Consider the following 12,372-nt stretch of genomic DNA (forward strand, 5'->3'; position numbering starts at 1 on the left):
ATGTTAATCTCTATGTCGGGACACTGTCTTTTTTCTTCATATGATATAGCAATTTTAATTACTTAATTATTCACCCGTATCTCTTTCAGTGAAGTAGGCTCCTTTGTCTATCTTAATCATAGCTCTGTCCCCAAAGCTTACCCAGCACTGGCATGCACTCAAGATTTGCTGAATTAATAAACTAACGTTTGTTGAATCAATCAGTACATTTGCACTATGATTGTCTTTCCCTTCCAGAACCAGCTTATACCTTCTTCGCACTATGCTTTTACATTTATTCCTTCCCTCTTTCCAGTTTATGTGTTCCATTTCTTTCTCAGCAGACTAGATCTCAATTTAACTTTAAATTTGGGTTCAAGTAGAATGAGTAGAAACAGTCCCAAGCTAGAAGAGGAAGATATTTTTAGGAGAGTTTTCAGAGAAAATAAACTTATTTTTAATATTCCATCTTGTCCCTCCAGGAAGTTTGAAGGGAACAAAACACTAACCAGTACACACATGTACTGATATGGCATAGATTATAAAGAGGAATTAACTAGCCTGCATGTGAGAAAAGACAGGTATTTAAGAAAAAAAAAGGTAGGAACAAATAATTTGGAAAAGAGGGAGAGTTTCCACCATCTTGACTAAAATCTTTCAATATTTGTCATGCAGTGCCCACTACTACACTCTGAGAGAAATGCCACTTGAGATATTTTTTATTTATATAGAAAACATAGAATGATCAAAGAAAGACAACTAAATTTCACAAGGGATCTTTCAAGAAACTAGTTGTTATTTAAAGTATCTTTAGAAGGTTCATATAATTATAAGAAGTTTTTTTTTTTTTTTTTTAAAAGATGAATGGGTGCACCTGGCTGGTGTAGTTGATTAAGCTTCCAACTTTTGATTTTGGCTCAGATCATGATCTTAGGGTTGTGAGATCCAGCCCTACATTGGGCTCCCCACTCAGCACAGAGGCTGCTTAAGACTCTCTCCATCCCCCTTTGCCCCTCACCCCTGTGCATGTGCGTGCACTCTCTCTCTAAAAATAAATGAATAAATCTTTAAAATAAATTAAAAAAAGATAAATGAATTATTAAAGTATAATGAACCAAATATGTTAAATATACAAGCTACTTTACACACGGGAAAAATCCAACTTTCAGTTTAAATCCATACAATTTATGTATCATTAGTTATTATAAATCTATCATGTATTTTCCTAAGAAACAATACTATACAAAAAAATCTTAAGGCAATTCACAAAACTTTCTTTGATCCATGGGAAGCCTAAATGATCATTACATAGTGATAAACAAAAGAATTTTAACTATCACTTATAATACAGTTTCTATAGAAAATCAAGTTTGAAATTCCAACTTAAAATATAATAAATAAATATCAAATTCTGGCAGCCTTATTTTTCTAATATTAGAAAAGTTTCATAAAGTATGTTCATTTAACACAAATCCTGGCAATTTGCCTAGTGTGAGGAAGGAAGAGGGCATTTCATTGGGATAGAACTAAAAAGCATGAACTGTTTGTATTTCACAAGCTGATCATGACTTTTTCATCTCCATTTTCACTGTACGTGGCACATAGAGCTCAAATGATGTTGGAAGATAAGTAGGAAGGAGGAAAGTAAAGGTAGGATATAATTGTTTTATTCATTCAACAAATATTTATTGAGCATCTACTAACAAGAACTGTTTTAGGCACCTGGGAAGATAGCTGAACAAAAAGGGCAAACATAAATTTATGAAGGATTTCTGTTGCTAGTGGCAATCACTAAAGTTAGTGACAAGAGATCTCAGCCAGTGCTCCTGGGTTTCACATAACCTTTGATAATAGTTTCCTCCTACTTCTATGTCTTCCTTTACTACAAACAGAAAAAAGTAAAAATAAAAAAAATTCCTCTTGAACATTTTTTCAGAAATCAGAACAATGTTTCTGGGGTGAAGAACCAAAGAATGTACTACATATGGCCAAGGATATGGACCTTACTGCTAGAAAGCAGATTAATCTCTCTCTTTCTCTCTCATACTCTCATTTCACCTCCTTTCTCACTACTGCAAACTATGCAGTGAAAGGCAAGACCCATGGGAACTGATATTTTGAGACAGCAACATGTTCTGAAGAGACAGTGAACTGCAGAAGACTCTTAGGCAGAAAAAATACACTACTACCAAAAATAAGAGATAGGAATCAAGATTTGATTGTATGACTATAATAGTACCCGTAAAAGAAGAGCATGTACCTTTAGAGAATTAAAGGAGCTATAATTTCACAAGAGAGTACACTATTAAATAAGAGAAGACTTGACCTTACTTGGTATGTTACCATGAGGCTTTAATTAATTATCACAATGTACAAGGCAGGTGCATCTAAAGGGCTATGTACAATCATTGTTTTATCTGGTAAAACCACCTTTCATAATCAAGTCAGCCATAGTGTACAGTAGATATGATATAATACTGTGCCCAGAGATCTCCTCGGGCTTTAAAATCACTCTTTTGTTTGAATACTCCTTTTAGGCATATTCTGTAAGATATTAAGCAAAAGAAAAAGAACCTAAGAATCTGAACAAAATTTAGAGGCTGTTGTATTATAAAAGATTCTCTCTCACCTAAATGATAACAGTTCTTAGTTAAGTATGAGTAACAAAATAACGTAAGAAAAACAATATTATGATTAACATAGTGGATGGATAGTTTTAAGACCCGCTGTTATGATTAACATAGTGGATGGATAGTTTTAAGACCCGCTGAACTCAGTCTGGTCTTTGTAAATAAAAACAGAGCAGCAGGCTATATATGTTGCGAATACACTAAAGAAAGTATCTATAAGGATAAGTATTGTCAAGTCAACAAGAGAAACTATTCCTTTTTAATTTCTTAAAAACAACTTCCTTTTTAATACCTTAAAAACAATTTTTTTAAGAGAGAGTGCACATGAGTGGGGGTTGGGGGGGAAGAGCAGATAAAGTAGAGGGAGAGGAAAAGAGAGAATCCCAAGCAGGCTTCATGCTTAGCACGGAGCAATGCAGGGCTCGATCTCACAACTCTGAAATCGTGATCTGAGCCAAAATCAAAAGTCAGACACTTAACCCACTGAGTCACCCAGGTGCCCCAAAACAGTAATGTTTTGGTTACAAGATTCATTGATGTCAAAAGCAAAACACGTCCTTATTAATTCAATAGGGAGCTATCATTAATATAGGAGCTACTGTTTTTCTTTTAATATTGCGTAACTCAGAGTCCATCAATATATATACCTTATTGCTCAAAAAAATTTTTTTAACAGAATATTTAAATAAGAACATGCACCCAAGGAAAGAAATATTAAAAACAGTGTTGTATATTGTTTATTGTTTTGATTTAGTTTTTACTTGCCATAATTTATGAGAATTTCAAGTTAAAGCTTACTACAAAATGTACCTGAAGAAATGATTTTAGGAGGTTTCAAAATGTCAATGAATTCTCATTTTAGAACTCACATTTTAACATCATACATAACACCTAAGCTCCAACTCAGAAAATAAGGCAATTTCTATGGTCAAAGAACTACTTTCATTAAGCAAAAACAAGCATTCCCCTGTAACAATCCCAGTTGTAAGCAAATTTCAAAATGCTGCAGGCAACTTCACATGAGAATAATCCTAAATAGAATTTATTTATATAAATGTATTTACAACCAAATTTGAACCTAGTTTGTTAGACCTTAACTAATTTACATACCTGCACCGATGAATATTTAGAAAAATTTTCCATTTGATACCGTCTAAGAACTTCATATAGTTGTTGATCTGAAAGAAAGAAAAAAAACAATCTGTAGTTCACTGGCTAATGCTCAATATTTAAAAACTATAAACAAGGTAGTTATCTGATATATCCAATGCAAAACTGCTAGTCTTTACTGCTTCTCAAAATGAATCATCAATTTCAACACATGTTTTTGGAATTTAAGAAAAGGCCCTTCTATACACGAAGCCAACTATCTACTGCTAGTGGGAAAAAGAAGAGCTGCAAAGAACTAATTTTTCTGATTTCTTAAGTTTTAATTCTTTGTTTTCCTGGTTTACTCTGCAGGTTAGCAGAAGTAAAACAAGACTCTCCACTTTTTTTTTTTTTTTAATTCCTCCTACTAGAAGTAAAAAGAACTGAAAAGATAAAACTATAGCCATATTTATTCCAATAGTGAAAACTGGCTGAAATTCAGTTCCAGGACAAACCTCCACACAGAAGAGAAACAGACAAAGATTCCGAATTATACAGGGGTGAGTAAGAGGTAATAGAAATGAAGAACTAGAATAAAGCCAAGTGCTCTCAGTAAGCATAAGATGATTGATATTTTTATTCACATCAAGAAAACATACAATAGAACACAGTAAATGTACAAAACTTATTATTTCAAGATCACATGGATCATTTAAAACTGATAATTTGCTAGCAGTAGAGTAAATCTCAACTTTCAAGAAGACTGAAAGCCAAAGACAGCATGTTACCTGACAACTGCACAATAAGCTTGAATCAAAAACCAAAAAGTAAAGGGAAAATTTTCATACATTCTGAAGTTCAGAAATTACTTTTTAATAACCCATGGGTCATAGGAGGAATTACAAAACAAATTTGGATGTATTCTGAACTGATTGACACTGAAAATGTTAATACCTCAGAAATTGCTCAAAAAAAAATCTATAGCTTTAATTGCATATACTAGGAAAAAAAGCCTTAAGTCAATGACTTAAAGTAAGAAGAAAAGTAAATTATACCAAAAGACCATCAAATGAAGGAAATAATAAAGATAAGCCCACCCCAAAGAAACTGAAAATAAACACACAAAAAAGACCAACAAATACAATCATGCATAAAAGCATCTGATGAATTAAAATATATGATAAAGCCCCAGAAATGTAAGAACAGAAGTTAATTTCCTTAATATAACAATGGATTCCTACATAACTGCACAGCGAACATCATACTTAAGGATGAGAATGTTGAAAACTTTCCCTTGGAAATTGGGAATGACATAAGGACAAATTCTCTTAACATTTATTCATACTCTACTGGAGGTCTAAGTTTATGCAATAAGGCAAGTAAGAAATAAAAGGTATAAAGACTGAAAAGAAAAAAAAAACCCACTATCCATTATCCATAGTTAATTGTGTATAGACATAGGTAAATCCCAGAGAACACACAGATAAATTCTTAGAATAATGACCTTTAGCATGGTTGTTGGATACAAGATCAATATACAAAAAATAATTACATTTCTATATACTGACAACAAAGTTAGAATAAAAGATATCATAATACCATACAAAAAACCAATGTCTAGGAATAAATCAAAAAGACTTAAACAAAAGATGTGTAAGACTGTGTACAGAAAACTATGAAACATTCAGGAGAGAAATTAAAGACCAAATAAGTGGAGAGAGATACTCATGGTTTACAGGATTGAAGACATCAGTTCTCCCCAAGTTGATCTATAGGTAGACTAAATGCAAACTCAATTATCATTCCAAAAGATGATACTGCAGAAATTTAATAGCTGATTCTAAAATATAGGTGGAAACATAACAAGCTTAGCTAAGACATTCTTGCAAAGGTAGAATGGTGGAGGACTTGCTTTACCAGATATCAAGATTAATTATAAAGGTACAGTCATTTAGACAGTGTGATAGTTGTATAAAAATAAACAAAATTGACCAGTGGAAGAGAATAAAGAATACAAAGTTAAATTTATGTTCATTTAGAATATCTGAATTATGATTGAAGGGTCACTCCAGAGCAGTGAGGGGGAAAGAATAATCTTTTTAAAATTGGTTCTGGGTCAATTGGATATCCTCATAAAAAAGAAAACATTATCCATAAAAATCAATTCTAGGTGAAATGAAGATCTAACTGTGAAGGCCAAAACAAATTCTAGACAAGAATAGAATAATCTTTATAATCTTAGGGTAGGGAAAGATTTTTTAATCAGAACACAAAAAGCACTAACCATAAGTGAAAAAAACCTGATAAATTGAACCACATTAAAATTAAGAACTTTTGTTCAACAAAGAGACTTTTTTTTTTTTTAAAGATTTTATTTATTTATTTGACAGAGAGAGAGAAAGCCAGCGAGAGAGGGAACACAAGCAGGGGGAGTGGGAGAGGAAGAAGCAGGCTCCCAGCAGAGGAGTCTGATGTGGGGCTCGATCCCAGAACGCTGGGATCAGGCCTGGGCTGAATGCAGACACTTAATGACTGAGCCACCCAGGCGCCCCAACAAAGAGACTTTTAAGAGTAAAAATATAAGACATAAACATGGAGAAGGTATTTCCAACACATATAATAGACAATGGGCGTGTATCTAGAATATACAAAAAAACTGTCAATTAAAAGGCAGACAATCCTATAGAAAAGTGGTAAGACGACATGAGAGGACACTTCACAAAAAGGTTACCCAGGGGGCTAATAAACATGGGAAAACTGCTCATTAGGCATCAGGAAAATACAAATTAAAATTACAATAAAGAGCTAAAGTTATAGAACATTGGTGACAATGTAAAATAATGAAAACTCTCCTACACTACTGGTGGGAAAGTAAATTAGTACAACTTTAAAATTAAGCATATACCTAATTCCTAAGAATATACATAACCAAAATGTGTGCACTTGAGCACCAAGGGCCATGACAAAAAATGTTGATAACAGCATTAATCTCAGTGGCCTCCAAACTGGAAACTGCAATTATCCATCAAAAGAAGAACAGTTAAATGTGATAAATTTAAAACTGGAATATTTTATAGAAACAAAAATGAACAAACTACCTCTACATACAAAAATATGGATAAATTTCAAAGACATAATGTTAAAGAAGCCAAAACAAAAGAATACACGGTTTATGATTCCATTTATATAAAGCTCAAACACAGGCAAAACTATAGTGTAAAATTGAAGACTTTAGTTATCTTCAATTACTTTTGAGGAGGAGGGAGAGATTATGATTACAAGGGGCTTCTGAGGTCCTGGAAATGTTCTATTTTTTGATCTGAGTTGTGGTTATTTGAGTTTTGAACCTTGTAATTATTCACTTAGCTTTATATTTGTTTTCTTTACTTTTCTACAGTTGTAGAAAACTACATACTTTTCTACGTATGTTATACATAACATATATACATAAAGAAATACATACTAACTATAAGAGTTTAAAAATGCATATATAATATGCACACACATAGTGTATACATTCTATGTTTGGAACTTCAGATAATAGTTTCTTCCTTGAAAGTACACACAATTCAGTGGTGAAATATGACAAATATATGTGATTCTGATAAAGAAGTAATCATAGAGTACTGATAACATAAATGGTTTTTAACTTTTTATTGAGCTTAAAAGAAATTATCCACGTTTTTATTGTTACAGAACTTTTAAGATAGTTACTTGACACATAGCACTAAAATTTTACCACATATAGGATCTGGTTTCTGCCTATTACTCTTCTTCCCTATGAGTCTCAAGAGGAGGATGGAGTTATGGCCATGAATATAATGATTTCAATGCAAACCACCTTTTCCCCCCCATGTGATATGGTTTTCAAATACGAAATAACACTAAATCTGAGTTCACAGTGATTAATATAAGTTCAGAAGTCAATGGTGGGGGAGCCTGGGTGGCTCAGTCGGTTAAGCATCTGCCTTCGGCTGAGGTCATCAGGCTCCCTGCTCCACGGGGAGTCTGCTTTTCCCCCTCCCTCTCTTGCTCCCCCACTCATGCTCTCTGTCAAATAAATAAATAAAATCTTAAAAAAAAAAAAAAAAAGAAGTCAAATGTGGATTACTGAGCAAAACACATTCAATCTCCAGAGACTGACTTTAATCTGGAGAAAATGTTACTATAACTAAATTTCTCCTATTTCATTCATTGATTGATTCATTCATTCATTGATTCAACAAGTACTTATTATATTACTGTTTAATTTGCATTTTCTGGGTTACTGATGAGACTGACATTTTTCTTTTTTTTAGTAGTTCTTCAAATTTTATTTTTTATAAATGGCCTGATCATATTCTTTAACCGTTTTTCTAATAGTATGAATTTATTTTTTTGAAAGATCAAAATTTTGGATGCTAATCAATTCTCAGTTACATTTATTATAAATATATTCTCCCTTTCTGTAGCTGGGGGAGTCTTTTATTGATGATGCCTTTTGTAATATCCAAGTTTTTATCTCTAATGTACTCTTCATATATTTTTTCTTCTAGTCAAAATGTTTATATATATTGAAGAAGTCTTCCCCTATCCTGAGATCATAAAGATACCCTCTTAAATTTTTTTCTGAAAGTTTAAAGAGAATTTACTTCCTCAATCAACTTGCAGATGATTTTTCTATATATGTGGGAAAGGTATCTTTATTATTTTTTCCTTCCTTCCTTTCCTTCCTATTGGCTAAATATCCTTTTCCCACTGATTTGTATTGCTGTTCTTTCAGATAACAAGTTTCATGTACGTGTCTTTTTCTAGCTCTTCCACTAGATTTTTATTTTTTTATTTTTGAGAGAAAGAGAGAGAAAGAGTGTGCTAGTGGGGGGGGGAAGAGGGGCAGAGGGTAAAAGAGAATCTTTTTTTTTTTTTTTTTAAGATTTTATTTATTTGACAGAGACAGCCAGCGAGAGAGGGAACACAAGCAGGGGGAGTGGGAGAGGAAGAAGCAGGCTCCTAGAGGAGGAGCCTGATGTGGGGCTTGATCGCGGAACGTCGGGATCACGCCCTGAGCTGAAGGCAGACGCTTAACGACTGCTCCACCCAGGCGCCCCGGAGAGAGAGAATCTTAAGCAGACTACACACCCAGCATGGAGCCCTGAGATCAAGACCTGAGAGCTGAAATCAAAAGCTGGACGCCTAACCAACTGAACCACCCAGGCACCCCTCTTTCACTAGATTTTAGAATCATGTTGTCAAAACTAAGTTTGGGAATGCATTAAGTCTAACCATTAATCTGTGGAAGAACTGACATATTTAATATATTCAGTGTTCTAATCCACAAATTTAACATGTTAATGGTTTCTCCATTAACCTAGGTCTTCTTTATTGTATTCAATAATTTTTTAATGCTAACTATCTTTGTATTACTGGGATGAACCCAATATGAAGACAATTGTATGTACACATACATGTACATATATACACACACACATTCATTGCTGGATTTATTAATATTTTATGTAGGATTTTTTTTTAAGAGAGGGAGGGATGGGATAGGGGGGAGGAGAAGAAAGAATCTTAAGCAGGCTCCACACCCAGTGTAGAGACTGACCCAGGGCTCAAATTCACAAACCTGAGATCATGACCTGAGCCAAAAACAAGAGTTAGACACTTAACCCACTGAGGTGCCCTTTTATGTAGGATTTTAGTTTCTACGTGCTTAAGTAAAACAGGCCTATAATTTTTTTTTTCTTGCAAGTCTCTTTGCTGGGTAGAAGTTAAGAATACAGGCACTGGACGTAGACAGCCTGGGTTCAAATCCCAGCTCAGTCACTTTTTAGTTAGGAGTTAACCTTGAGTTTGTGGTGGTACTTATCCAGAGAGCAGAGTTTTTTATCTATGGTTATTGAGCAGTTGGGTGTGAGAACTATCAAGGCAAACTGAACAACTGATCAAGGGATGAAGTATTACTGAGTATATGCTACTCAAAAAGCAGGAGTATAATCATATTAAGATTACTGATAAGAGAGGCAGATGAATTAATGGGCAATGATTACAGGCTGTATAAGAAAGCAGCAAAAACAGGCGCCTGGGTGGCTCAGTTGGTTCCGTTGGTTTTGGCTCAGGTCATGACCTCAGGGTTGTCGGACAGAGCCCCATGTCAGGCTCCATGCTCAGTGGGGAATCTGCTTGAGATTCTCTCCCTCTGCCCCTCCCCCAACTTGTGCAAATGCTCTCCCTCTCTCTCTCTCAAATGAATAAATAAATCTTTTAAAAAGAGAAAGTAGTAAAAACAAACTNGAAAGAGTTGAGGAAAATGAAGAGTTCAAAGAATAGAAGTCTTGATGAAGCCAAAGAAGAGTTACAGTGGGAGTAAGAAACTTGTGTTTAAGATTTAAAAAGGAGGGTAACTTGAATAGGACTTCTGCTTATGTCCAAGATGAAGTACAAGGACCACCTTCCCACTCAACACAACCAAAAGCAAATATATAAATAAATGAAATAATGGTTTGCAAGACAATAGACAATGATGATGAGAGATGCAAAACAAATGAGGTAAACCCTATGATTGCTCCAGCTTACTGACTTGAGAGACTTTCCAGGCCATGGCACAAAGAGGGAATAATGCAGGCCTCAGAGACTGGCAGATTCTCTGAGTTAAGGATGTGGAGACCAAGTGAACTAGAACTGGCAAGACAAAGTATGAGAGACAAAGCTGCACAGAGAGAGAACTCTGGATATATGAAATCTGTGGAGAGTTTCTGTAAACAACAGTACAAAAAAACCCCAAAACAAAAACAACAGTACACAACAGACTACTGAGTAGCACTTTATCTATTAAAGAAATTAAGTTTATAGTTTAAAATCTTTCCACAAAGAAAACTCTAGGTCCAATTGACTTTACTGGTAAGTTCTACCAAACATTTAAGGAAGAAATAAATAATGTCAATTCTACATAAACTTTTCCAGAAAATTGAAGAAAACAAAATATTTTCCGACTAATTCTATGAGGCAAGCATTGCCTAATACCAAAACCAGGCAAAGATATTAGAACGGGGAAAAAAGGCGTTATGGACATAGAAAATTAAAATTTTATATAAACTTTTAAAAAATCAAATCTAACAATATCTAAAAGATAATACATGAATAAGAGAAGTTTATCCCAAAAAAGAGAGGTAAGGCAGGCTTAAAATATGAAGATTAATCAATGTAAGTCACCCTATTAACAAACTAAAAATGAAAAAAAATTCGAACCTCTCAATAAATGCAGAAAAAGTATTTGAAAAAAAATTCAACATCCATTCTGATAAACTCTCAGAGGACTAGGAATAAAAAGGAATATTCTCAACATTTTAAAAACAGCTACAAAAAAATCTACAGTTAGTATCATACTTAATTTTGAAAGACAGATGTTTGTACCCTAAGATCAGGAAGAAGACAAGGATGTCCACTCCAACCACTTGTGTTCAACACTGTATTGGAAGTTCTAGCCAGTACAATAAAGAAAATGAAATGAAAGGCATCCAAATTGGAAAGGAGGAAGTGAAACTGTATTGACAGATGAAAAGACAGTCTAAGGAGAAAATCTGATGAACTCTAAAAACAACCTATTAGAATAAGTGAGTTTAAAAAGGTTGCAGGTACAATGTGCCAAAAATAGATGTATTTCTATATATTAGCAATAATTCAAAAATCAAAAGTAAAAGAATAATACCATTTACAATAGTATCAAAAACAGAATACATAGGGATCAATCTATTAAAAGATGTGCAAAACCTATATATTAAAAATCACAAAATACTGCCAAAAGAAATAAAAGAATAGATACATCAATGGAGAGAATATACCTTTTCATTGTTAAGAGGACTCAATATCATTACATATGAATTCTACACATACTGATTAATAGATTCAATGCAATGCCTCTCAAACTCTCAGCATCTTTTTGAAGAAATTGACAAGCTGATTCTAAAATTCATATAGAAGTTCAATGTACCTAGGATAGCCAAAATAACTGAAAAAGAACAAATATGAAAGGCTAACATCATTTGATTCTATGACTTACTCTAAAGCTGCAATAATCAAAACACTGGAATACTGGTGCTCAAACAGATAAACAAATCAATGGAACAGAATAGAGTCCAAAAATGGATGAAAACAAGTAAGGACAAATGATTTTTTTTTAAAGATTTTATTTATTTATTCAACAGAGATACAGACAGCCAGAGAGAGAGGGAACACAAGCAGGGGGAGTGGGAGAGGAAGAAGCAGGCTCATAGCAGAAGAGCCTGATGTGGGGCTCGATCCCATAACGCCAGGATCACGCCCTGAGCTGAAGGCAGACGCTCAACCGCTGTGCCACCCAGGCGCCCCAAATGATTTTTTTAAAGATTTTATTTATTTGAGAGAGAGAGTGTATGCAAGCACAAGCAGGGGGAACGGCAGAGGAAGAAGAAACAGGTTCCCCGATGCGCAGGGAGCCTGAAGTGGGGCTTGATCCACTTGATCCCCACCACTCAAGATGGTGGCCAGTCAGTCTTCCTTACCGGGTGGCAGATATTCCCACTTCAAACCTGAGAAATAATTCTAATGCTATAGTATCATTGTAGTGCATTAATAATTTTAGATAATATAGATAGTGCACTTGACATGTACTAGAAACCATGCTTTATTTACATCATCTCATTTAATCCTTATA

General features: G+C 34.1%; 1 protein-coding gene across 6 annotated transcripts in view; it reads right to left on the minus strand.

Annotated features, from left to right (window-relative positions):
* The window catches only part of SCLT1 (sodium channel and clathrin linker 1), a 193,217-nt gene that overhangs the window by 178,786 nt on the left and 2,059 nt on the right, over nt 1-12,372 (minus strand). For all 6 annotated transcript variants that reach the window (XR_570736.2, XM_040626301.1, XM_008699737.2 and 3 more), the window contains one exon: nt 3,720-3,787. Coding sequence is in view for 5 of the 6 variants with exons in the window: in XM_040626301.1 (XP_040482235.1) it covers nt 3,720-3,787 (68 nt within the window). In the remaining variant the exon portion in view is untranslated. The remainder of the gene's footprint in view (nt 1-3,719; nt 3,788-12,372) is intronic.

Source organism: Ursus maritimus, unplaced genomic scaffold (assembly GCF_017311325.1).
Source record: "Ursus maritimus isolate PB19 unplaced genomic scaffold, ASM1731132v1 scaffold_11, whole genome shotgun sequence".
Lineage (NCBI taxonomy): Eukaryota > Metazoa > Chordata > Mammalia > Carnivora > Ursidae > Ursus > Ursus maritimus.